Source organism: Eptesicus fuscus, chromosome 1 (assembly GCF_027574615.1).
Source record: "Eptesicus fuscus isolate TK198812 chromosome 1, DD_ASM_mEF_20220401, whole genome shotgun sequence".
Lineage (NCBI taxonomy): Eukaryota > Metazoa > Chordata > Mammalia > Chiroptera > Vespertilionidae > Eptesicus > Eptesicus fuscus.
This window is the reverse complement of record NC_072473.1, coordinates 125,180,922-125,207,651: the sequence shown is the minus strand read 5'-3', so window position 1 is coordinate 125,207,651 and position 26,730 is coordinate 125,180,922. Positions and strand designations below refer to the sequence as shown.

Genomic DNA, 26,730 nt, shown 5'->3' with positions numbered 1-26,730 from the left:
ATTTTATTTTATTTTATTATTTATTTTGTTTTATTATTTATTTCATTTTATTTTACTTATTTTATTTTATTTATGTTATTTTTATTTATTTATTTTATTATTTTTTAAATTTATATATTTTATTTATTTTATTATTTTATTTTATTATTTATTTTATTTATTTTATCTTATCTTTCCATTTTATTTATTTATTTTATTTTATTATTTATTTATTTTTATTATATTTTTATTTTATTATTTTATTTTATTCATTTTATTTTATTTTATAATTTATTTCATTATTTTATTTTATTATTTTATTTTATCTTATCTGTTTTTTATTTTATTTTATTACTTTATTTTATTTATTATTTTATTTAATTATTTTATTATTTACTAGAGGCCCTTTGAACGAAGAATCGTGCAATAGACCTTACTTCACCTGGCTACTGGCACCAGTTTTCCTACCGCCTTCTTTCAGGGTGGGGGCTTGGACCCCAGTGGCGGCGGCAGCGTGGGGCGGGAGCTGCTGGGCCTCATGCCACCATCTGCGATTGAGGCGCTGCCACGGCCCAGGTCCCTCAGTGATAGGAGGGACCCAGGCACCACCGCTGCCGCTCTTACTGCGATCGCTGAGGGGCAGGACTGGGCACCGCCGCCCCTCCCACTGCGACTCTCGCCAGCCCAATCGGCCACCCGAGTCCTGCCGCCTGTGCCTCCCGCCACCCGTGCCTCCTGCGGGCCCCATCAGTGCCCCCTTAGCCCCATCGGTCCCCTCTAATTGGCTGCCGATCTGGCTGTTGAGACGTGTGGCGGGCAGGACTCATGAGCCCCGCGCCCCTCAATGGCCGGATAGGCCACCCTGAGTCACGCCCACCAGCCTCCCACCGGCCCAATCGTGGGCGTAGCAGAGTGATGGTTATTTGCATATTACCCTTTTATTAGGTAGAATTATTTATTTTATTTATTTTATTTTTTATTTTTCATATTTTTATTTTATTATATTTATTTTATTTTATATTTTATTTATTTTATTATATTATTTTTTATTTATTTTATTTTATTATTTATTTTATTTTATTTTATTTTATCTTTTTATTTTTATTATTTTATTTTTTATTTTATTTTACTTATTTTTTATTTTAATTTTATTATTTTTTTAATTTATTTTATTTAATCTTATCTTTTTATTTATTTTATTTTATTATTTTATGTTATTATTTTATTTTATTTTTTATATTTTTATTATTTTATTTTATTTATTATTTATTTTATTTTATTTATTTTATTTTTATATTTTATTATTTTATTTTATTTATTTTTTTATTTATTTATTTTATTTATCTCATCTTTTTATTTTATTCACTTTATTTTATATTTAATTTATTTATTATTTTATTTTATTATTTTATTATTTATTTATGTTATTTTACTTATTTATTTTATTTTTATAGTTTTATTTTATTATTTTATTTTATATTTTATTTATTTATTTTATTTTATTTATTTTATTTTATTTTATTTTATTTTATTTTATTTTGTTTTGTTTTGTTTTTGGAGACTCCATTTTAAAGTGGCTCTATTTATATTATATTTGACACCTTCACAGAAAAGCTTTCCAACCCTGTCTACTGTCTGTTTAGGCTGTTAGTCTGCTTTGGGAATAGAGACTCTCGATTTTCTGGCCTAGAATGCTTCCCATTCATCACTATATTCAGTCCTCACAAGCCCAGGAGGACTAGAACTTGCTACCTCAAGTTTGAGGGTGAGAAACTGAGGCTCAGGAGCAGAGGCACCCGAGGAGGCGGGGCCAGAGCTTTGGAACCTGGCACTCAGGTCCCCTCCCCCAACAATCACCGCTGCTAAGGCTGATCTCCTAGCAACGCAGGGTCCCGCCCTCGGCCCTCATTGGTGGGAGTCCTCAAAGGACTCCATGTTGTGCATGCTGATTGGTGGGCTGTATAGATGTGCGCACTGCTCTTCAGTTTCCGGAGCTTCGAAACCACTCGGAAAGGTTTTGAGGTCTGGAGGCGGTGACCGGCAGGATTTTCCTGCCTGGTTGCCAATTCTGAGCACATGAACTCCCCTTTTAACGATGAGGATTCTACTCTGGAGGACATCTTGAACCAGACCGTAGGGCTCGAAGTGGTGGGAACAAGGACTTCCTGGGTGGCGGTTTCTAAGGAGTGGGAGGGGAGAACACTCCGAGTGTGTGTTGGGGGTGTTGGGATGTTGGAGGTGGTGATGGCCTGGCTGAAGGGTCCCTATGGGTTGGTAGGGATAATGGAAGCCTGGGTGTAGGGTGGCCTGGATGGAGGGAGGTGGGGGGTGCCTTGAAAACTAAAAGAGAGTGACTAAAATAAATCTGAATATCACTATGGGTCTCCAGGAGCCGTCCTCACCCAACCCGCCACCCCCAGATCCAGAACCCTCTGATGTGTCATCTGATGAATTCCCTGAGGCACAGCTAATGAGGGTAAGCATTTTCTTCAAAGGCGGAAGCCAAGTGAAGCCCAGTGGCTTCAAAGGTTCTAGAAAAACGTCCAGAAAGCGTGTCCTTGGTGGGCCAGGTGCCCTCCTGTCCTCCATTCGTCGCACATCACCTGCAATCATACAAAGGCAGTCTGCTAGAGAATTGGTTCTCTCTTCTCCCAACAAGTTATCAGCTAAGAAAATGCCAACCATAGTCAGCGGGAAGAGACCGGACAGGCCTAGTCTCCTGCTTCGATCTACACCTAGGAAGAAGGAGCCCCAGGAGAAGAAATCTCGAGTTGGCTGTGTCTCAAAAATTGTCCTGGGGAGAAAATCCCAGGCCTGTATCTCGGGAGGTCCCCCGGCACCAGCAACCTTCCCTCCAATCTCTGGCCCTCCACCTCCACTGTTTGGGATTATTAAGAATTATCCCGTGGCCCCTTTGGGGTCCAAACAGCCCAAGCACAATTCCAGGAAGAAATCAGCAGTGAGTAGGCCGAGGGAGTCCGAACTGGTGGCCCAGGAAGATACCAACGTAAATAAAGAGGCTGCTCCTATGGGCCAAGTGAGTAACCCATCTTCCTCTTTCCCTTACCCATCCATACCCACAACACAAACAGCTTTTCACCTGCCCTTCTGTCCTTTGATGTTCTCATTAGGATGCCAAGTTGGGGGCCATTTTAAGAGGATCAAATGCTTAATATGTGCACAATGCTGTTTTTGGCCGGAGAGGGGCTGGGAGGCGGAGTGGTGAAGGCGGGGCTTGGATGGAGGGGCGTGGCTATAGAGGGGGCGTGTCTTTGGAGGGAGGGGCATGGTGAAGGCGGGGCTTGGAGGGAGGGGCGTGGTGAGGGCGGGGCTGGAATGGAGGGGTGTGATGAGAGCGGGGCTTGGAGGGAGGGGCGTGGTGAGGGCGGGGCTGGAATGGAGGGGTGTGATGAGAGCGGGGCTTGGAGGGAGGGGCGTGGTGAGGGCGGGGCTGGAATGGAGGGGCGTGGTGAGGGCGGGGCTTGAAGGGAGGGGCGTGATGAAGGCGGGGCTTGGAGGGAGGAGCGTGGTGAGGGCGGGGCTGGAATGGAGGGGCGTGATGAAGGCGGGGCTTGAAGGGAGGGGCGTGGTGAAGGCGGGGCTTGGAGGGAGGAGCGTGGTGAGGGCGGGGCTGGAATGGAGGGGTGTGATGAAGGCGGGGCTTGAAGGGAGGGGCGTGGTGAAGGAGGGGCGTGGCAAGGGCAGGCTGGAATGGAGGGGTGTGATGAAGGCGGGGCTTGGAAGGAGGGGCGTGGTGAGGGCGCGGCTGGAATGGAGGGGGCATGGAGAAGGCGGGGCTGGGAAGGAGGGGGTTAAAATTGGGTTTTTATTTCTCAACTATTCCCTGCCTTACCCCAGCTCCTACCCACACACACACACACCTCACCAGTCAGAAATGTGTGTTTTAGATTTCAACAAACAGGAGAGGGCCCAGACCTCGCCTGTCAGTGCATTTTGGAGACTGCATCGGTGGAGAGCCCAAGATTAAAACCTTTCCAGTTCCTGGACATGTACAGCTTTTGGCTATAGCCCAAGAAGGAGTCAAGTCTAGAGTGACCCCACCCTCAGGTTGAGTCTAGAGGGTTTGGCTTTTGGGGAGGGGAATTTGGAGGGAAAAGTCTGGCTCTTCCCTTCTCAGGACCCTAGTCTGGCTCCCAGCCCTCTCTGCCTACCCATATAGTTCTCCCCAGGGGCGGGGGGCGGGGGGACTGAGTAACTAGGGCTGGCCTGAAGCCATGGCTCCTGAGAAGGCCGCCCTGGGGAGAAAGGCACAAATGCTGGGCAGAGCAGAGGCAATTTGTCCACAGAGGGAGATTCTGCCTAACCGTACATCCTGCTGGGCCCTTCCTGCCACTCTCCTGGGCTTGGGAGCTGGATGTTGTGTTCTCTTTCAGGTAACCAGGGGCCACTTCTCCATTTACCACCGCAAGAAGAGAAGCCACCACCACCTGGAGCACAGGACTGCCCTCAAGTAATGCTCTGTAGTCTGGGCAGCAGGTTTACGCCCAGGTTAAACAGACTTATATTGTCCCCCTCCCTGGTTGGAGGGAGGCTACCTTCTTCCCACCCAAGGTCCTATTTCAGTCTAGCCACTGGGCTTTGGGAGGTGGGGGAGGTGCCAGAGAGGGAGTGAGCAGAGGAAGGAGGCAAGAATACACTAACAATTTCTTTCTCTCCTGCTGCCTGGGTTAGTGTCCTGTGCTCCAGAGAGAGATCGATGAACTGAAAAGCCAACTTGGTATGACCAACCTCTGGCTGGGCAGGGGAAGACCAGGGCATCCTAGTGCAGAACATGGGGTGGTATGGGCCTGGGAGTGTAGGGCGCTGCCCAGGGATCAATGTTCCTCTGGGAAGGAGACTCTGGCAGACCTGGACCTGGGACCTTCTGTGCTTCTCTTCTCTTCTCTTCTCTTCTCTTCTCTTCTCTTCTCTTCTCTTCTCTTCTCTTCTCTTCTCTTCTCTTCTCTCCTCTCCTCTCCCTCTCTCATCTTTCTATCACGTCTCTATGGGGAAATTTATTATATGAGTTACACTTTGTCACTGCCAACAAAGAATTTCTGTTCATTTGGAGATACCACATTTATTTTCTCTTTAAGGGCAGCTTGGCAGGGAGTGTACATGTCCTCACCGGTTCTAAATGATCCTGATACATGCCACATTTTGAGAACTGCTCATACCTGTGTTCCCATTTAGAAAACATATCTACCTTTTACTCGAGTGATGGGGTGGTGGTGGTGGGGGGTCAGTCCAGGAGCCGACTGGTTTGGATAGGGGGCTCAGGTTGTTGTGTTAGGCCCGTCCCATGGGTCCAAGGGGCAGGGGCTCTGTATCGTTGTGCCTGGAGTGTCTGGCTATGCTTTTCTCTGTTTCAGCCACCATGCAGTCCCTCATCAACAAATTTCAACGATTTTGATGTGAGTGGTCCATCCCCCCTCCCACAGTCTCATTCTGGGAGGACTGAGGCTGGCCCTGGCTGGAGGCTCCTCCCTGACTCTGCTCTTTCTCAGTTTGAACACAGTAACCACCAGCCCCCCCCCCCCCGCCCCCAACACACACACAGAAGCAGCTGAACCTGTTTAACCCAGGACTTAGAGCCACATGGGTTACCCTGTTCTCCTTGCCCATGGGCCCACTATGCCCTCTTTCCTGAGGTTTAGCACATCTTTTGTCCTGTTTGTTGCAGTTTTATTTTTTAAATCTTATTCTATTTTAATCCTCACCTGAAGATATTCCTATTGATTTTAGAGAGAGAGGAGGGAGGGAGGGAGGGAAACACTGATGTGACAGAGAACATCAATTGATTGCCTTCTGTACCGGGCCCCAACCAGGGATCAGACCTGCCCCAAACTTGGGATCAAACCCGCAACTTAGGTAAGTACCCTGAATGGGAATCAAACCCACAACCTTGCGGTATACAGGATGATGCTCCAACCAACTGAGCCACACCAGCCAGGGCTGTTTGTTGCAGTTTTAAATTAAAGTACTTCTCACCCTGGCCAGGTAACACAGTTTGATTAGTGTCATCCAGATACGTTGCAGGCTCAAGGCCCAGTTGAGGCACAAGAATCAATCAACAAACACATGGATGAAGTGAACAACAGATCGATTTCTCTCTCCCTCCCTCCCTCCCTCCCTCCCTCCCTCCCTCCCTCCCTCCCTCCATCATCTTCTCCCTCTCTCCTTCCCTTTGAAATAAAAATAATAATAATAAAGTACTTTTCAAATCCTGTGGTCTGCTTCTCTCTGGGAGAGGTTCCGGGTGGAGAATGGGCGGCTCTGCCCCTCTGAGCACTGCACTGTTCCTCATCCCTCTCTCTGGGGTCGCATCACCACCCTCACCGCCCTCTCAGCAGAAGAAAATCCTCTCAGAGGTCCAGCCTTTCTCCCCTCTCCTCATTCCGATCATCACCCTGGTTCTCCCCTCTCTCCCCTTCTTTTCTGCCATGTGCCGGTCAGCTTCTCCTCCACGGTCATTTCAGCAGCTATTACAGAACACCACTGACTCATCTTCTCCCTTCCCAGGTCCAGTCCTCTTTCTGGATTCATTACCTCCCACTGGTACCACCACTTGCACGGACAACTCAGCCAGGACCTCCGCATCGTCCTCATTTCCTCTTTTGCCCTCACATGTCACTTCTCTGTCCTTAGTTTCAGTAGAGAGGTGGAGACAAGTCACAGCATAGAGAAATGTGGAACAAAAAGGGGGACATGAAACTGTTCTGCTGACTCTGGGCCAACTTGTGGAACAACTCACAGGTAAATAGAAATGGATGGTCAAGGGGTCAGGGATTTCATATCATTTATATCCCTGCTACCACCAATCTGGGCCCAGGCCCCACCCTGCCACCCCATTAGGGCCCCATGTTACCCAGGATTGTCGCATGAATGTCAGTCATGCTGCCTACTTCCTCCGTGCCCATGTGCCTAGACCCGCACACCTGTGTGCCGAAACCAGCCTATCTCCTTTGCTCACACACAAGCTCCATTTTCCCATCAGACTTCACTTATATAACAGAAGCTCAGATATAAAATGATGAAGAATTTCAGACAGCAACAGCAGAGCATTGAACCACACATGAGGTGAGGGGGCTTCTGATACCAGGGCCCCATGCAAAGGCTGCACACCACGTGCAGGAGGCCAGCCCTGGTCACATTTAATGGCACCTACCTATGTACAGAGATTTGATTCATTGGTGTTATAGAGAAGTTGCTTTTATTTGGATTATCTTTCTCTGAATAATCCTGCTTTTTTTCATTATCTTGAAAGCTTTGTCAGAGCTGAAAAGTATATTGTTTCTATATTTTCCCATACAGGAAAAATATCTTCATAAACATTTAAAAAAATTTTAAAAATCGGATTTAAACCAATTTCCAGAAAGGAAATGTGCAGCTTATGGTTAATTAGGGGTAACGGATTAGTCTTTCATAAAAAATAAAAGTATGGTTCTTTTAAGATGGCAGCAGAGTAAGTGGAATCTACCATCACCTCCTCCCAGGACCACACTGGAATATAACTAAATTAAAGAATAATCATCCTGGCCCTAGCTGGTTTGGCTCAGTGGATAGAGCATTAGCTTGCTGACTGAAGGGTCCTGGGTTTGATTCCAGTCAAGGGCACATGCCCAGGTTGCAGGCTCAATCCCAGTAGAGGGTATGCAGGAGGCAGCCGATCAATGATTCTCATCATTGATGTTTCTCTTTCTCTCCCTTCCTCTCTGAAATCAATAAAAAATATATTTTTGAAAAAGAATAATTATTGTGAACACTTAACTGAAGAGGAGTCTTATAACCAAGGACTTACATAAGAAGCCACATCAAGACTGGTAAACCCTAGACTAGGTAAGCGGCTAGCTAGTTTGGCTCAGTGGATAGAGTGTTGGCCTGCAGACTGAAAGGTCATGGATTCGATTCCAGCCAAGGGCACATGCCCGGTTTGCAGGCTTGATCCCCCAGTGTGGGGCATGTAGGAGGCAGCTGATCAATGATTCTCTCATCATTGATGTTTCTATCTCTCTCTCCCTCTCCCTTCCTCTCTGAAATCAATAAAAATGTATTTAAAAAGAAAAAAAGAATGGTAAGAAGGATGGAGGGCAAAAAGGGCTGTCCAGCTCCCACAGATGGCAGCTGAGGTTCCAGAGGGATATCTCATCTTCGAGGGGTTCCCCTTGAGAAGCATGGAACCTAAACCCCAAGATGGGCTCCCCAGACCAGAGCAGCAGAGCCAGGAAGAGGTGCCCACATACAGCTGGCTGTGCAAAGCAGTGGGGTTTATGTCCACTAAGGAGAATTGGAATTCGCTTGAGACATTGGCAACCTCTTAAAGGGAAATGTACAAAATTTTGTTCACAGCCACTCAGCCTGGGCTCCTTTGGAGGGAGGACAGCGCAGACTAGAGTCACCTTAAATGACACACTACATCAGATGAATTTAACTGATATTTTCAGAGAATTTCACCTCAAAGAAGCAGACTATACATTCTTTTCAAGTGCACATGGAATATTTTCTAGGATAGACCACGTTAGGACACAAAAAAGTCTCAATAAATTTAAGAAGATTGAGATTATATCAAGCGTCTTCTCTGACAAGAAAGGTATGAAACTAGAAATCGTAAGAAAAAGACTGAAAAACACACAAAGTCATGGAGGCTAAATAACATATTACTAAACAATGAATGGGTTAAAAATTAACTCAAGGGAGAAATAAAAGATACCATGAAACAAATGAAAATGAGAACACAACAACCTAAAATCTATAGAATATAAGAAAAGCAGTCCTAAGAGGGCAATTCATAGCATGACAGGCCTATCCCAGGAAACAAAACACATCTCAAATAAACAATCTACCTTTACACTTAAAGGAACTTGGAAGAAAACAATAAACAAAACCCAAAATGAGTAGAAGAAAGGAAATAATAAAGATCAGAGCAAAATTAATGAAGCAATTAAAAAACACACACGAAAGATCAATGAAACCAAGAGCTAGTTCTTTGAAAAGATAAACAAGATTGACACACCTTTAACCAGCCTCACCAAGAAAAAGAGAAAGAGGACCCCAATAAATAAAATCAGAAAGGAAAGAGAAGTAGCAACTGACACCACAGAAATACAATAAACTGTAAGAAAACATTACAGGCAACTATATGCCAACAAATTGGACAATCTGGATGAAATGGATAAATTCCTAGAATCATACAATGTTCCAAAATTGAATCAGGAAGAATCAGAGAATCTGAATAGACAGATTACAACTAGTGAAACTGAAGCAGAAAGCAAAACAAACAAACAAACAAAAACTCCCAACAAATAAAAGTCAGATGGCTTCACAAGGGAATTTTATAAAATAGTCAGAGTAAAACGAACACCTATCCTTCTCAAAATATTCCAAAAATTTAAGAGGAGGGAAGACTCCCAAGCTCATTTTAATGAGGTCACCATTATCCTATTCCAAAACCAGATAGACATATTTTTTGTGTGTGCAATAGACATTTAGAAGGGGAATTGTTAGGTTGATAATAAGCTCTTTTAAAAGTATCACCAAATTGCTTCCCAAATTTTGAACCAATTTGAACTCTAACCAATTATGTATGAAAGTTACCATTTCCCTATATCCCTCCTCACACAGAATATGTCCAATCTTTTACATAGTGACCAAAATCATATCTCAGTTCCATGCTTGATGAAGAGTGGTACCAAAATAATCTCAGTTGCACTTTCCTTTTGATTTCAATGTAATTGAATGATAATGTGTGTGACATTTGCCCGGTGGCGTATCGTCGTCTGAGAACTGTCTATTTGGGACAGTCATGTTTTTCATATTGATGGGTAAATACTCTGTACATGTTCAGAATATCAAATCTTTATCCTAATTGGAAAATACTTTCCCTCCTCACTGCTGCATTTTAACTTTGTTCACAGTCCTTTTCTATGCATAAATTAAAAATGTAAATATATTCAAGTGATCAATTTTTTCATGATGTTTCCTGGATGTTGTGTCCTCTGACAAAGTGATGATAAAATTCTCCACTCACAAGATCCTTTAGTATTTTAACATTTTAATCTACGGAAAATTTATTTCAGTGATAAAGGACATCGGGATCTAATTTGTTTTCTCTCCAAAGTTTTAGTCAGGTGTGCCAACACCATTTATTGACTAACCCATATTTCCCCACTGAGTTGAAATGTCATATTTACCAAATTATAAATACCCATCAGGTTTTATTCTTGCATATTTGTTCTTCCAAACAGAAAAAAACAACCCACTGGTTTCTTGAGAATGTTGGGAGCAAGACTTACAGAACTCTCAGCTGGGTGACATTTTGGAGGGATCTGTGGTTCTCCAAGTCTTCCCAAACAATCTCAGGTCTCCCCATGAGAACTGGGAGGGAATTGGTGCTCTTGTATTCTCGACAGATAGGGTGAGTTGGGAATACAACTACCATTGTACTTCCCTAACTTTCAGAATACGTTTCCAGTTGGGCTTCCTTGGCATCTCAACCCTTTAGCTACCTGCACTCAGGGACCCCATCAGCAAGTTCAGGGAGAGGCCAGAAGGTTTCTTCTGGGTCTGGAGACCATCAGAAGTGACGGTCTACCCAGGCGTCACCTGTAAAAATGGTTTCCCGGCAGCCGCTACCCAAACCCCAGAGCCGGCCTTCAGAGAGCACTTGGTCCAGTTGCCCCGGGGGACGGTGACAGCTGGGTTCTCTGCTTCCCTCTCCTGCAGTGTGAGTGGGAGTCTCGGCTTTCCCCAGCTGGACCCAGTAAGTAACTGCTAATCACAAAGCACCCCGCATTTTCTGAGGGTGCTGCTTTATGGAGAGTGTCATCAAGAAGGGATGGCACCCTAACCGGTTTGGCTCAGTGGATAGAGCGTCGGCCTGCGGACTGAAGGGTCCCAGGTTCGATTCTGGTCAAGGGCACGTACCTTGGTTGCGGGCACATCCCCAGTAGGAGGTGTGCAGGAGGCAGCTAATCGATGTTTCTCTCTCATCGATATTTCTAACTATCCCTCTCTCTTCCTCTCTGTAAAAAAGTCAATAATATATATATTTTTTAAAAAAGAAGGGATGGCATGCTCACCTCCTGCTGGTGTAAGAATGACTTGTTGGGTGGAACTACAAGGGCTCCTGTGACTTCTAAGAGGAGAAAATGTGCAGTTGGAGGCCCTTGTCACTAGGTGGCTGTACATGCACGGGTGTGACTTCATGGCACACTCAGTGGGCTGTGAGCCAAGTGGAGAAAGAGATGGGTGCCCCTTCAAACTCCTGCCTGGACCGTAACATCTCCACACACCGCCCAGGCCATAGCCTTACCTGCTGACGTCACAATGAACATTCCTAGTTCCAGTGGAGAGAACGGATTCATCGCCGTATCTCAACACGAGCATATGACAATCATTACAACAGTGTGGCCGAGTGTCTTTTCCAAGTGATGGACATAACAATACTCACTCCCACGATCTCTGCTGCACAAATGTCTTTGCCATCTCCTCTGGAGAGGTGTGTGTGTGTGTGTGTGTGGGGGGGTGTCTGTGTCCCTGGCCCTTTAATGTAGGCTGGCTCATGACTGCTTGCCCTAATGCAGCACAGTGGAAGTGATGCTGTGACTACCAAGGCTGAGTCGTGGAAGGTGGTACCGCTTCTGGATTGTTCCCTGGACTACGTGCTCTGGGAACCCTGAGTTGCCTGAGAGGAGATGGGCCACCTTGAGGCTGCCATGCTGTGAAGAAGCCAAGCTGCATGGAGAAGCTGTGGGGAGGTGCTCGGGTCCACAGAGCCCCAGCTTCCCAGTCGTGCCAGAACGACAGGACACGGGAGGGAGGGAGCCCTCAGAGGATTCAGCTCACACCTGCCTGAGTCTTCCCAGCGGAGGCTCCAGACATGGTGGATCAGAGACAACAAACACATCGCCACTCCCCTCTATCCCATGTCCTGACCCACAGACTCTGATCTGTGTGCACAACATGCGATTGTTTTAAGTCACTTACATTTGGGGTGATTTCTTATTCAGCCACAGTAACTAGAACAAATAGTGATGGCTACAACGCCAACACAATGAAGTACGTTTGCTAACCTTTACACGACACTGACTTTATATGGGTCCTTATTCCAGGCACTTTAATTACAGTCCCTTGAATTCTCAAGACAACGCTGCCAGGTAGGTGTCCTACCATCTCCAGTCGCCAGACCCAGAAGCCTAGGTCCAGAGCTGGTGGCTATAGGTCAGAGGTCACCTAGCTCTCAGGGAGGGGGCCTTCGACTGAGCCCTTGCAGTCTGGCTCCAGAGCCCACGCTCAGAGCCCCTGTCCCACGTGCCAGGCTGCTTCTGGTTCTGCTTCCAGCACCTGAACTTGCCCCGGGTGGGCAGTGAGGCCATGGGGCAGAGGGCAATGCCAGAGGGGGCGTGCAGATTTCAGTTTTTGTTTAGGAAATTTGCTGAGGGACCTTAGAGAGCCAAACAAAAAGCCTCACCTCCAAAACGGCAAGAACGAGTGTGACCTCCCTGTTACCATAGGAGACACCCCCCCTTCCGCTTTCGTAGAGCATTTACTTTAGAAAGCTTGTAACTTCTTTGTCCGCCTCTTTGAGAGCATGTACGTTTCTTTTCCTGCGGGAGACAAGAAACCATGACTGGCCACTTGGCTCTCCCTCCACGTGCAGAAAACCGCCTCGCCCATCCCCAGGAAGCCCCTTGGGGAGTCCACATCTTAGGATCTAAACGCACCCACACCGGCCTCCCGTGAACCTCGCGCTCAGTCCCCGGCAGTCCCCGAGGCTGGCCCATAGGCAGGGACGAGGGGGGTCCTCCGAGTACGAGGCTCACCTCCCCACTGCCCCTCTGCCTGCCCTCCACGATGCAGGCAGCCCGTCCTCAGGCCAAACACGGGCACAGAAAGGACCCGGAGCTGTGGGAACGGGGGCCGAGCGTCAGGAGAAGGGAAGCCAGAGAAATAGGAGGAAGGAAGGAAGAAAAAAAGGCCAATTACAAAAAAAAGAAGGTAGGGATGTATGGGTGGAGGGAGCACTGAGACCCTCCCTGTGGCCACTACAGCAGCTGCACGCTGTCAGGTGGGATGCGTCATTGTCGTCATGACCACCGGCAGTATCCCCCTCGACATACCTCTCTCCCTCCAGCTCACACTGTTCTCCAGTTCTCCAGTGGCAGACTCTGGTCACACAAGTGGAGTAACAGGGACTGCCCTGACCCTGCCACTTCCTTGAAAGAACCCCCCAAACCAGACACAATATATGAAGCACAGGCTGTAAAGAAAAGGGGCGTCAAGCAATGAAGGACGACAGTGCTGCCTGGGAGACGAGAAGCAGGAGGTGTGCCCTGCCTTTGCCCCAGGACTGTGTGGGGAGGGGGTTTCCTGGCCGAGGCCACTGGCCACCCCGCGTTTAGGAGAAGGAACTGAAGTTCTCAGTACCTGGAGTTTGGGGGGCTGAGGCCCAGAGGGAAGAGTGGCAGAGGGCGAGAACCCCGCGTATCCACAGAGGGTCCCCCTGGAGTATCCCACTGACCACTGATCAGCACAAGTGCGTGAGGGGACTGCGTAAGGCTGGGCAATGGCCACCGAAGGGGTGAAAGGTGCTACGGCCCAGCGCTCACGCGGGACGGGGACTGGTTGGTGGCTGTCCCCGGCGGCCAGGATGGCAGACCTCAGGATTCGGGAGGCATCGGGCGGGGCCCCTGCTCAGAAGGGTCTTGCCTCACAGTGTGGGGAAATGACTCCTATACAGAAAGGGCTCACACAGCAAAGCTTCAGAGCCAGACTCCAAAGGCTCCAACTGTTTCCAAGTCACTTAACAGCATCCAGAACGAAGCTCAAAAGATGCAGGGTGGCCCTAGCCAGTGTGGCTCAGTGGATAGAGCATCAGCTATGGACTGAAGGGTCCTGGGTTCGATTCTGGCCAAGGGCACATGCCTGGGCAGTCCCCAGTAGGGGGTGTGCAGGAAGCAGCTGATCAATGATTCTGTCATCATTGATGTTTCTATCTCTCTCTCCCTCTCCCTTCCTCTGAAATAAAAAAAATATATTAAAAAAAAAGATGCAGGGTAAAAAAAAATGGATGCAGGGTTGGGCAAAATAGGTTTACAGTTGTTTGCATGGAAAATTAATAAATAAAAAACAATGACACAAGAATAAACTCTGTTCCACATACTCCCAACTGTAAGCCTACTTTTGCCCCACACTGTACGTCTAGGACTATAAAGATACCCAGCAACTAGGGGGAAATCGTAATGTCTGGCATCCAGAAACCTATCAGAATCAGAAAAAACAACAACCAGTAATGAGGAGAGGAATCATGCAAGAAAAGGCTGGAAAGAAAGAAAAACGGCCTTTTATTTGCAGGGATGATGGCCACAGAGAAAATCTGATGGTTTCTACAAAAGAGCTACTAGACTAATCAGGGAGTTTAGCAAGTTTGCAGGAGGCCACATCTTTTTATTTATTTTATTTTATTTTAAAAAAAGATATTTTATTGATTTTTTACAGAGAGGAAGGGAGAGGGATAGAGAGAAAATCCATGAGAAACATCGATCAGCTGCCTCCTGCACACCTCCCACTGGGGATGTGCCCGCAACCAAGGTACATGCCCTTGATCGGAATCGAACCCGGGATCCCTCAGTCTACAGGCTCTACCCACTGAGCCACACCAGCCACTGACGCTCTACCCACTGAGCCACACCAGCCAGGCGAGGCACCATCTTTTTAGAGAGAGCAACTAGAAGGACGTGGGAAGGTTCAAAATAAGAGGCTTCGTTCTCCCTGTTACCATAGGAGACACCCCCCTTCCGCTTTCATAGGGCATTTACTTTAGAAAGCTTGTAACTTCTTTGTCCGCCTCTTTGAGAGCATGTACGTTTCTTTTCCTGCGGGAGACAAGAAACCATGACTGGCCACTTGGCTCTCCCTCCACGTGCAGAAAACCGCCTCGCCCATCCCCAGGAAGCCCCTTGGGGAGTCCACATCTTAGGATCTAAACGCACCCACACCGGCCTCCCGTGAACCTCGCGCTCAGTCCCCGGCAGTCCCCGAGGCTGGCCCATAGGCAGGGACGAGGGGGGTCCTCCGAGTGTGAGGCTCACCTCCCCACTGCCCTCTGCCTGCCCTCCACGACGCAGGCAGCCTGTCCTCAGGCCAAACACGGGCACAGAAAGGACCCGGAGCTGTGGGAACGGGGGCCGAGCGTCAGGAGAAGGGAAGCCAGAGAAATAGGAGGAAGGAAGGAAGAAAAAAAGGCCAATTACAAAAAAAAGAAGGTAGGGATGTATGGGTGGAGGGAGCACTGAGACCCTCCCTGTGGCCACTACAGCAGCTGCACGCTGTCAGGTGGGATGCGTCATTGTCGTCATGACCACCGGCAGTATCCCCCTCGACATACCTCTCTCCCTCCAGCTCACAGTGTTCTCCAGTTCTCCAGGGGCAGACTCTGGTCACACAAGTGGAGTAACAGGGACTGCCCTGACCCTGCCACTTCCTTGAAAGAACCCCCCAAACCAGACACAATATATGAAGCACAGGCTGTAAAGAAAAGGGGCGTCAAGCAATGAAAGACGACAGTGCTGTCTGGGAGACGAGAAGCAGGAGGTGTGCCTTGCCTTTGCCCCAGGACTGTGTGGGGAGGGGGTTTCCTGGCCGAGGCCAGTGGCCACCCCGCGTTTAGGAGAAGGAACTGAAGTTCTCAGCACCTGGAGTTTGGGGGGCTGAGGCCCAGAGGGAAGAGTGGCAGAGGGCGAGAACCCCGCGTATCCACAGAGGGTCCCCCTGGAGTATCCCACTGACCACTGATCAGCACAAGTGCGTGAGGGGACTGCGTGAGGCTGGGCAATGACCACCGAAGGGGTGAAAGGTGCTACGGCCCAGCGCTCACGCGGGACAGGGACTGGTTGGTGGCTGTCCCCGGCGGCCAGGATGGCAGACCTCAGGATTCGGGAGGCATCGGGCGGGGCCCCCGCTCAGAAGGGTCTTGCCTCACAGTGTGGGGAAATGACTCCTATACAGAAAGGGCCCACACAGCAAAGCTTCAGAGCCAGACTAAAGGCTCCAACTGTTTCCAAGTCACTTAACAGCATCCAGAACGAAGCTCAAAAGATGCAGGGTGGCCCTGGCCAGTGTGGCTCAGTGGATAGAGCATCAGCTATGGACTGAAGGGTCCTGGGTTCGATTCTGGCCAAGGGCACATGCCTGGGCAGTCCCCAGTAGGGGGTGTGCAGGAAGCAGCTGATCAATGATTCTGTCATCATTGATGTTTCTATCTCTCTCTCCCTCTCCCTTCCTCTGAAATAAAAAGAAATATATTAAAAAAAAGATGCAGGGTAAAAAAAAATGGATGCAGGGTTGGGCAAAATAGGTTTACAGTTGTTTGCATGGAAAATTAATAAATAAAAAACAATGACACAAGAATAAACTCTGTTCCACATACTCCCAACTGTAAGCCTACTTTTGCCCCACACTGTACGTCTAGGACTATAAAGATACCCAGCAACTAGGGGGAAATCGTAATGTCTGGCATCCAGAAACCTATCAGAATCAGAAAAAACAACAACCAGTAATGAGGAGAGGAATCATGCAAGAAAAGGCTGGAAAGAAAGAAAAACGGCCTTTTATTTGCAGAGATGATGGCCACAGAGAAAATCTGATGGTTTCTACAAAAGAGCTACTAGACTAATCAGGGAGTTTAGCAAGTTTGCAGGAGGCCACATCTTTTTATTTATTTTATTTTATTTTAAAAAAAAGATATTTTATTGATTTTTTACAGAGAGGAAGGGAGAGGGATAGAGAGAAAATCCATGAGAAACATCGATCAGCTGCCTCCTGCACACCTCCCACTGGGGATGTGCCCGCAACCAAGGTACATGCCCTTGATCGGAATCGAACCCGGGATCCCTCAGTCTACAGGCTCTACCCACTGAGCCACACCAGCCACTGACGCTCTACCCACTGAGCCACACCAGCCAGGCGAGGCACCATCTTTTTAGAGAGAGCAACTAGAAGGACGTGGGAAGGTTCAAAATAAGAGGCTTCGTTCTCCCTGTTACCATAGGAGACACCCCCCTTCCGCTTTCATAGGGCATTTACTTTGGAAAGCTTGTGACTTCTTTGTCCGCCTCTGTGAGAGCATGTACGTTTCTTTTCCTGCAGGAGAAAGAAACCAGCACGTGAATGGCCACTTGGCACTCCCTCCACGTGCAGAAAACCGCCTCGCCCGTCCCCAGGAAGCCCCTTGGGGAGTCCACGGCTTGGGATCTAAGCGCACCGACCCCCGCCTGCCATGAACCTCGCGCTCAGTCCCCGGCAGTCCCCGAGGCTGGCCCATAGGCAGGGACAAGGGGGTCCTCCGAGTACGAGGCTCACCTCCCCACTGTCCTCTGCCTGCCCTCCACGACGCAGGCAGCCTGTCCTCAGGCCAAACACGGGCACAGAAAGGACCCGGAGCTGTGGGAACGGGGGCCGAGCGTCAGGAGACCCCAGCGGTGGCTCCACAACCGCCCGTGCGCTGCCTGAGGCACGGCCCCCCCGCCCCGCCTTCTCCTAGCCAAGGCCTCGCACCCACCAGCTGGAGCCACGCACTCAGTGAGCCAGGCCCAGGGGCCAGGAGGCATCCGGAGGTGGTGAGACCGGGGTGAGGAAGCTCCGGGTGCGGACGCGACGGGGGTGGGCCCTCCAAACGGGGGAGACGCCCTCAGCAGTTGCTCTCCCTGCAGCCCGCACCCACGGTCCCGGCAGGAGGGCGTATCTATGGTTCAAGGCCTCTCGCCAGCTTTCGGACCCAGGGGTATCTTTCCCAAGGGCCTGGGAAGCAGCTCTTTGCGATGGAAACATCAAGCAAGTTAGCGTCCCTGCCTCCGGGTTTCTGGCGGGGTAGGGGGGGGGGGGAGGGTAGAAGCCTAACTTCAGGGGACACCTGGCTCCAAGTTGCAAAACTAGCTCCTGTCATACAGAAACAAGGTATTCATTTCCCTCCTACTCGAGCTGCTCTAGCAAAATGCCAACAGCGGTGGCTCAAACGACAGAAATGTATTTCCTTAGGGTCTGCAGGCTACAAACCCACAGTCACGGTCCCAGGAAATTCAGCTTCTGGGGAGGACGCGTCCTGGTTTGCCGGTGGCCACCTTCTCCAGTGTCCTCACATGGCCTTTCTTGGTGCACGGGGAGGGAGTGGAGAGAGGGAGAGAAGGGAGGGAGGGAGGGAGAGAGAGAAGGAGGAGGAGGAGGTAGTGCAGGTGAGCTCTGGTGCCTTCTTATAAGGAGGCTAATCTTTTTTTAAAATATATTTTTATTGATTTCAGAGAGGAAGGAAGAGGGAGAGATAGAAACATCCATGATGAGAGAGAATCATTGATTGGCTGCCTCCTGCACACCCCACTACTGGGGATCGAGCCCACAACACCAGCATGTGCCCTTGGCCGGAATCGAACCCGGGACCGTTCAGTCCGCAGGCTGACGCTCTATCCACTGAGCCAACCGGCCAGGGCTAATCTTTTTTTAAAATATATTTTTATTGATTTCAGAGAGGAAGGAAGAGGGAGAGATAGAAACATCCATGATGAGAGAGAATCATGGATCGGCTGCCTCCTGTAAGTCCCCCACTGGGGACCGAGCCCACAACCCAGGCATGTGCCCTTGACGGGAATCGAACCTGAGACCTTTCAGTTTGCAGGGTGACGCTCCATCCACTCAGGCAAACCGGCCAGGACAAGGAGGCTAATCTTACAGGACCTCATTTAACCTTAGTTACTTCCTAAAAGGCCACATCTCCCAATGCAGCCACATGGTTTAGGGGTTCAATATATAACTTTGAGGTAACTGGGGGGTGGGGGGGACACAAACATTCGGTCCAAAACACCAGTGAACTGCCTGCCCATGAGGCTCAGCTGAGCATCGACCTATGAACAAGGTCATGGTTTGATTCCTGGTCAGGGCATGTGCCCGGGTTGCGGGATCGAGCTCCAGTGTGAGGCGAACAGAAGGCAGAGGATCAATGATTCTCTTATCATTGATGTCTCTCTCTCTCTCCCTCTTCCTTCATTCATGAAATCAGTAAAAATATTTTTAAAATAAAAAACCCACAGAAAACCCCAGTGATCTGATACACACGGTCACCCCAGGTACCAGGAAAGTTTAGGATGAACTATATACGAGGCCTGGTGGTGTCAAGTTGTCTTATTTGAGGACGAGATCCGTACTGGCCATGCAAAAGGGCTACGTTTCTTTCTGTCCTTGGAATCTCTCAGATTGCCCCGGATGCCCATCAGGTGCAATGGGTACTCAACAACGAAACTGCTTCTCTGCCACCTTTGTAAAGGAGACGTTCCCCGGGTTGACAGAAGGTTTAGTTCTACTTTTTATTTCTTAGCTGCTAAAAGTACCTGGAAAGAGCCCTCTTCGTAGCTGAGAGGGGCGGGGTGCAGGGAAACAGGTATCAGCATTGTACCCCCAGTTCAAAGCGGGTGAGGTGTTTCAAGACATTAAAGGACCTGGGAGTATAGGAAAGCCGCCTGAAAGCGGGGGGTGGGGGAAGGGGGTTTCTTACCAACCTTCTTGTCTCTTCTACCTTCCCTGCATTTGTCCATTCCTGCACCTGGCGTTAGTCACATGGACCTTCCCCAGAGCCACCCGAAGGGAAGGCACTTCCCCCGCCTCCCGGTGGCTCCAGGGGGCAGTGCTGAGGTAGGTATGATCCCGTGGCTAAGAGAGTGGGTGCTTGAATCAAATAAAACCTCAAATCCAGCCTCTGACGCTTCCTAGCTGAGTGACCTTGAGAAAGTTACTTAGCTTCCCTGAGCCTCAAAACTGAGTGGTTGTGAGAATCTATAATAATAAAAGTGTAATATGCTAATTAGACTGGACATTCTTCAGGACGACTTCTGGATGAAGCAGAGGCTGCAAGGGAAGCCTGGGTCCTGGGTGCCTGCAGGAAAGCCCAGGTCTTGAGTGCCAGAGGGAAACTGGTGCCAACAGCCGGGGGAAGGAAGGCCTACTCTTGCACAAATTTCGTACAGCAAGCCTCTAGTTAGGTATCTAATAATAGAGGGATATGCAAATTAGTTGGGACACCGTAACTTCACGACCAAACTGCAGGGACCTGAGGCTGCATGGTGTTTGGCCTGGGTGAGGGACCTCAGGCCTCACCCCTGCCCCACGGGGCTTGACAGGGGACCTCAGGCTGTGCCCCCTGCCCCGGCACCAGGCCTGGAGACCTCAGGCCACATGCCCCCACCCCTGCACCAGGCTGGGAGACCTCAGGCCGCTCCACCCGCCCTGGCACTGGGGTACCTGAGGCTGCGCTCTCGCCCAGAGGGGCTTGATGGGGGTGGGGCCGTCCAGGTCTGGGTCTCCTGCATTTTTGAAGTGCGTGCAAGTGGTGGGAAAGGACTTGACTCTAAGTTCCACAGTGCACCCCAGACTCTGCCAGGAGGGAGATTTTCATGTACACTTTACTAATTTTCTTTCATCTCTGACACTTCTATTATAGAGAAAGAGCAAATAGCAATATTAAAATATTTCCTCTAATTCCCTTTTAATGTGCATGAATTTCATGCACTGTGCCAGTAGTATATAATAATGTAGATAAGGTACATAGCATAGTACCTGCACACAGTCGATTTTATTTTTAATTACATTTTTCCAAGACTACACTACACTGCCTCCCCCTCCCCCAAAGTATTTTCCAGTTGCCCCAGCACTTTTCTTCTCTGACCTGAAACAAGGACAGCAAAGCACACAATTCTTATTCTAGTGTTTCTGGATTCTTTGCTCTGCTTATGAGTTCATTGTATGGGTTGGTTTGTTTGGTTTTGGTGGCAGAAAAAAAATCCAGCAGGGACAGGGATGTGGGGAAACCAGCATTCTGGTTGGGATGGGCACATTTTCTGCAGAGCAATTTTTTAAATTTAAATATATTTTACTGATTTCAGAGAGGAAGGGAGAGGGAGATATATAGAAACATGAATGATGAGAGAGAATCATTGCTCAGCTGCCTTCTGCATACCCATAAGCCAAGCATGTGCCCTTGACTAGAATCAAACCCAGGACCCTTAAGTCTGCAGGCCAACGCTCTATCCACTGAGTCAAACCAGACAGGGCTGGAGAGTAATTTTGTATTGTAGATCTACCTCTTGGAATCTATCTAAAGGAAACAATCATTCAGGCAGAGATCATATACCATAATCTCATTAATACATCTACACTAATAAAAGAGAAAGAAGCAAATTGACCGTACTTTCACAATGCCCACCAGCAAATTAACCCAACAAAGATGGCAGGTTAATATGCTCACGCAGGTGCCCAGCGGCTGGGGGCGGAGCGACGACGCAGGCATTCCACACCGCCCCAGCCGCTCCAAGCCTCTGGGCAGCGTGGGGAGGCAGAAAGGCGGCTCTGGCCAGAGAAGGCGGTGCCGGCAGCAGCCATCGGAAGAAAGGCCCATTCTTGCATGAATCTTCCTGCATTGGGCCTCTAGTTATTTATAATGGGGGGAAATGGAAATGATTTAAATGAACAATACCATTAAAATGTATCTTCTATGCAACCATTCAATAAGATATTTTTGAAGAATTTTTTGACAGATGTAGGCCCAGATATTGGATGAGAAAATTTCAAGGGGAAAAAATCAATGCTAACCTTGAAAAATCTTACTTGTGCAATGATAAGATCCAAGTACCTTTCATTGGTTTCTATTTCCTAAATTGGCTTCCATTGCCTGTACTACTTGAATATTTGAACCCAGAACCTCCCCTCCAACCCAAGGACAAAGGCAAGAGAAACTGGACGCTGACAAGAAACTCAGATACAAAAGAGTAGCTCACTTTTATTACCTGAGTTAGGCAATATTTAAGCATCAATTAAACAAGAGGGCAGAGAGTGCCCAAGGGCTAGTGTAGGCAAACAACAAACGAACCCCACACCCCCAAATAAAATGGCAGCTACTGCAAAAACCATGGTCCCAGGGAAGGATGTACATCCTAGGACGGGACACTCCTGTGGCCTCAAGACCCATTTTGGGGATGGTGCCTAACACAAAACGGAGGGACAAAGTGTTGCATGATTTGCACAGCGATGGAAAGCCGGTCGAGCAATGAAGCAGTAGAAATCTGCAGAAGGTCGGGGTCTTCAGAAGCTAATCGGCTAAGAGGGGAGAAGAAAATCATTTTAGGGGCGATAACTCGGCACCTTCCTCACTCCAACCCCTCCCCCAACTGGCAATTCGACCAACTCCTTCATCAGAGAGGTCCTCAGGCTGCCAGACCCTCTAATGACCCGGTGCCCCACGGCCATCCTTAGACGACCCTTCTGGGGTCCCCACATCGCTAACAGAGCGCCCCTGGGCCAGAGATCGGCCCCGCCCGCCCCCTGCTGCTATTCCCACCCAGTCCCTTCTGGAACTTACATAAATAGGTCACAGCCAGTCACGGTCAGGTCCCAGTGAACCCTCCCGTGGTGGGTCTCAGCACCTGCCATCAGGTATCCACGGACCACCTCCGCTTCCAAGTAGGACAGGAAAGGCACCGTGAGGGTGCTGGTGGGGTTAAGGAAAAGCTCCATCCACACAGACTTTGTGGTTCAGGCCCCCTTGCCCCGCGGAGGCCGGTCTTGCCCCAGGCCCCCCCTCAGGCCCCCCAAGACCCTCCACGATGCCCCTTCAAGGACTCTGGACCACAGCCCCTCGGGAGCCACTTCCCATGTCTCCAGGCCACACCCCACGTCTCCAGGCCACCACAGCTGCTTCCCCAGCCACCTAGGTTCCATAAGCCCCCTCTGCCCTCCCAGATGTCCCCCCCCGGACCCCCAGCCCCCGAAGCCTATCCTGCCCATCCGCCTGAGTCCCCCCTCCCCCCACCTCCCGCCCATCCCCTCTCCCTTTCCTCCCACGGGAGGGGGCTCCACGGAAAAGATACAACTCCGACAATGGGCTTCCTAGATCGCTGTGGGAGGTAGAAGCCACGGCAGCTTCGGCTGAGTATTGCGAGGCCCCCTCGGCCTCGGGGGCTCCCTCAGCGGCAGGGCTTTCCTCTCGGGGGTTGTTCTGGTCCCCAGGGCCCACGGCGCCCTCTAGGCCACTGGATGACCCGGCAGCCTCTGGGCCACTGGGTGACCCGGCACCCTCTGGGCCACTGGGTGACCCGGCACCCTCTGGGCCACTGGGTGACCCGGCACTACCTTCCACGCCGCCCCTGCCGTCGTCGTCCTCCTCTGGTGCCTGCATGGCTGCGCTGCCCGCCACAAACCGGAAATCTCCTCTCACTCACGCTGAGACAATGGGCCTTCCAAAGAAGCCCCGCCCTCTCAGGCTGCGCCTGCGCACACAGACCTCGGGGGGCGAGGGGGGTGGGGCTCCTGGCACTGGATTGGCTCCTGTCTGCAGTCTGTCCGGCTGGGAGATCCCGTGTGAGGAGCAGGCTGGGAGTCTTCTCGAAGCCCCGCCCCTCTGTGCGTGGCGCGCACAGGCCCCGCCCACGGGCCCCGCCCATCCTGGAAGAGCCAGGTTGGAATGACCGGCCTGGGTGCTGGGAGGCGGAGTGAGTGCACCGGAAGGGGAGTAGAAAGGTGGGTAGAATGTGGCCGGGGAAACAGGGTCAAGACATGGCCGCCTTAGCCGTGCAGGAACACCGTCCCTCGGCCTTGCAGAGCCGTGCCCTGAGGGAAGGAAATGGTCCAGGTCCCTGTGGGCACACAGTGTGTCCATCAGTAAATGGCGAGGGGCGGGTGGCCCGCTGGGGGAAAGCTGGCCGTATTAAAAGTCTCTGCCAGCCTCAACCTTTTAGGAATCCGAGGATAAAGAGTATTTCTCCAAATGTACTGATGGGCTCCTGTCCCACAAGCAGCCAGTTCCCTCGGGGCAGCCCAGAAACTCACTGCCCCTGAGGACGGGCTGTGAAAGGGCCCCCGTGCCCATGGAGACCCCAAGAGATTAATTTAGGCTTTCCACTCCCCCGCAGCTCCAAACCGTGCTGCTCCAGGCGGGCAAGAAGGGCTACCGCCCCACCTCAACACCCCCTGACTCTCCCCCGCATAAACCCAAAGACTGAACGGAAGCATCAGGGCAAGCCCGTGATTTCCAAGAAAAGGGGTGTCCCCCAGATTGGGAGGTTAGTCGTGAGGGGTGTCTTCAGGGCTGGGCACTCATCCCCTCGTGCAGGCCCCCCTTCATGACCTCATCTAAGCCCCATTACCTCTCAAAGGCCCCATTTCCAAATACCATCTGGTTGGGGGTCAGGGCTTCAATATACATGGATTTTACAGGAGCAGGGGAAGGACCCAAACATTCAGTCCATAGCAGAGTGCTCCTCCCTGACTCCATCTATGTGTTTGTGACAATTTTTAAAATATATTGTATTGGTTTTTTACAGAGAGGAAGGGAGAGGGATAGAGAGTAGAAACATTGATGAGAGAGAAACATCAATCAGCTGCCTCCTGCACACCCCCTACTGGGGATGTGCCCGCAACCAAGGTACATGCCCTTGACCGGAATCGAACCTGAGACCTTTCAGTCCGAAGGACGACGCTCTAACCACTGAGCCAAACCGGCCAGGGCTGTGTTTGTGACTATTTTTAACGGGGAGCCACAGATGGATGTCGAAACAGCATCTTGACTGATGGCGAATCCACGCTAGCTGTTGGGAGAGGTGTGACAGGAGGAGGTGCTCGGGTCTCACAGGTACTCCCAGCTGCGGGACAGGACAGAGACAGTGCACTAAGATTTTGTGATAAGAATCTGTTAAAGCAATCCAGATCCCAATGCCCTCAGGAAGCTCCTGGAATCACAGGAGCTATGGAAGTCCACACTACTTTCTCTCAAGTTCACCTTGGGGTGCCCTCCCTCCCCAGTGCTTGGGGCCTGGGAGACCCTGCTTCCCCAGCTGACCACTCCAGGGCTGCTGCGGCTCCTGCTCCTGTGCCAGGCCCCACCCCTCACATCTCAGGCACAGGAGGGGCCGCAGGCCATGTCTGGGTTCCTCTCTGCTGCCTCTGGGCCCCCCTTCTACCTGCTGCTCTGGTGACTGTCCTTACCCAGCCCTGCTCTGTGCCCCAGAGCTGCCCCAGGTGGATGGCACCACTCAGGAAGCTCCTTTGTCCAGGACGCCAGTTGGGCTCAGCCAGTGGAGACCAGAGGGTGGGAGGAGTTAGAAGCCAGGGTATTTGTCTCCTCCCATCTCCTCGGGGACTCCCTGCAGTTCTGGGAGTGGCTGCATTCCTCAGCTCTCAGGGGATGCAGGAACACTGACCCCTGTCCCCGCCCCTTTAAGCCCAGGCTTTGCTCTAGAGAAGATGGCTTTTCCTCAGCTGAGGCTTAACAAAGAATGAATAAATTGAGAAATTTTTTTTTTTTTTTGGTGCCTGACCACCCCTTGGTGGCTGTGGCATGCTGGTAAATGTTTGACAACTTGTTCTTGGTGTGTGGGCAGGTGGGGAAATTGGAAAGTATGCATATACATATGTATAGAAGTTTATTAGCATTCTAGCTCTGTTATGATTCTGAGTCCCATAAGGAATGTGTCGTACCCCCAATATAAAAGTATAATAAAATATAAGATACTATTTATTGTAAATTTCATAGACTTCATGGATTCTCACAGATTGTTTTAGTTGACTTTTGCCAAACTCCTATATCTGTAGCCAATCTGTAATTGCCAATGTGGTCCTGACATGATTGTCACTTGATATTTTCATTCATGTTCATGAGTAAGGCAAAAACAACAGTCATCCATCCATCAGTGATGTGAGCAACTTTTTTGCTTAGTCAAATCATAATGTTGGAATATGGCAAACGCATTTCCTCACATTTTTATGCTATTCACATTGGGAGAGCTATAAATAACACAATTTCAAGTACATTTAATCTCATTAGTAACATTTCCTCCATCACTTCCTTAAGACTAGGCAATCTACAAGACAATAAACCAAGGCCTGATTTGTACCATTTGCCAATTTCTGTGGGGTCAATATTCTACCTCTGGCTGATTTCAAACCACCAGCGGATGTCATGGAACACAGTGTCAGGGAGAGATGTGTCCTCGCTCAGGATTATACACTATTTCCACCTTACAGCCCCAAAATTAGCTACAAGAGCATAGGTGACAGTAACATGTAGTAAAAACAATTAGAAAGTGGTGTTTTTGTACCTTTCAGAAGTATAATTCAGTTAAGTTATAATTGGATTGTAATTTCATGTAATTAAAATTCTAATAATTATGCAAGATAAATAAATGACCTGTGGAGATCAGTATGCAGCTCAGTGCCTATAGTGAACAGTACTGTATTATATCCTTAAAACTTGCTATGTTGAGATTTATCATCAATATTCTTACCACACATGCCCAACAAAATAATAAAGGGGGTGGGAGGAGACTTTGGCTCTTGATGGTGGTGATGGCTAACAGGTGTATGCTTACCCCCAAACTCGTAGAGTTGTATACATTAAATATGCACAGCCCTCTACCTGCTAAACATACCTCAATAAATGCTTTAGAGCAGTGGTCGGCAAACTGCAGCTCGAGAGCCACATGCGGCTCTTTGGCCCCTTGAGTGTGGCTCTTCCACAAAATACCACGACCTGGGCGAGTCTATTTTGAAGAAGTGGCCGTTAGAAGAAGTTTAAGTTTAAAAAATTGGGCTCTCAAAAGAAATTTCAATCGTTGTACTGTTGATATTTGGCTCTGTTGACGAATGAGTTTGCCAACCACTACTTTAGAGAATAGAATAAAATCAGCTTTTATTATTGGCTGCACTGGACATCCAGCTCCCAAA

At 49.3% G+C, this 26,730-nt stretch overlaps 2 protein-coding genes across 4 annotated transcripts; one reads left to right on the top strand and one right to left on the bottom strand.

The window, feature by feature from the left end:
• The first annotated feature begins 2,009 nt into the window (after window positions 1–2,009).
• Window positions 2,010–6,087, top strand: LOC103304863 (uncharacterized protein CXorf49-like). 3 transcript variants are annotated; one of them, XM_054718379.1, is made up of 8 exons: window positions 2,010–2,127; window positions 2,369–2,455; window positions 2,639–3,016; window positions 3,888–4,047; window positions 4,374–4,450; window positions 4,672–4,717; window positions 5,352–5,393; window positions 5,980–6,087. In XM_054718379.1, the coding sequence occupies exons 1-7, from the start codon at window positions 2,056–2,058 to the stop codon at window positions 5,390–5,392; spliced, it is 861 nt and encodes a 286-aa protein (XP_054574354.1). In that variant the 5' UTR covers window positions 2,010–2,055; the 3' UTR covers window position 5,393; window positions 5,980–6,087. The 3 variants fall into 3 exon arrangements, with proteins under 3 accessions (XP_054574354.1, XP_054574353.1, XP_054574352.1); XM_054718378.1 differs by having other exon boundaries at window positions 2,010–2,112; window positions 2,369–3,016; XM_054718377.1 differs by having other exon boundaries at window positions 2,369–3,016.
• Window positions 6,088–21,768: 15,681 nt separating this feature from the next.
• On the bottom strand, window positions 21,769–23,188 carry LOC114229006 (EKC/KEOPS complex subunit LAGE3-like). The gene is made up of 3 exons (XM_028136416.2): window positions 22,881–23,188; window positions 22,373–22,501; window positions 21,769–22,110 (listed from the first exon to the last, which is right to left on the bottom strand). Exons 1-3 carry the CDS (start codon window positions 23,186–23,188, stop codon window positions 21,972–21,974), a joined length of 576 nt encoding a protein of 191 aa, XP_027992217.2. The 3' UTR covers window positions 21,769–21,971.
• Window positions 23,189–26,730: the final 3,542 nt, after the last annotated feature.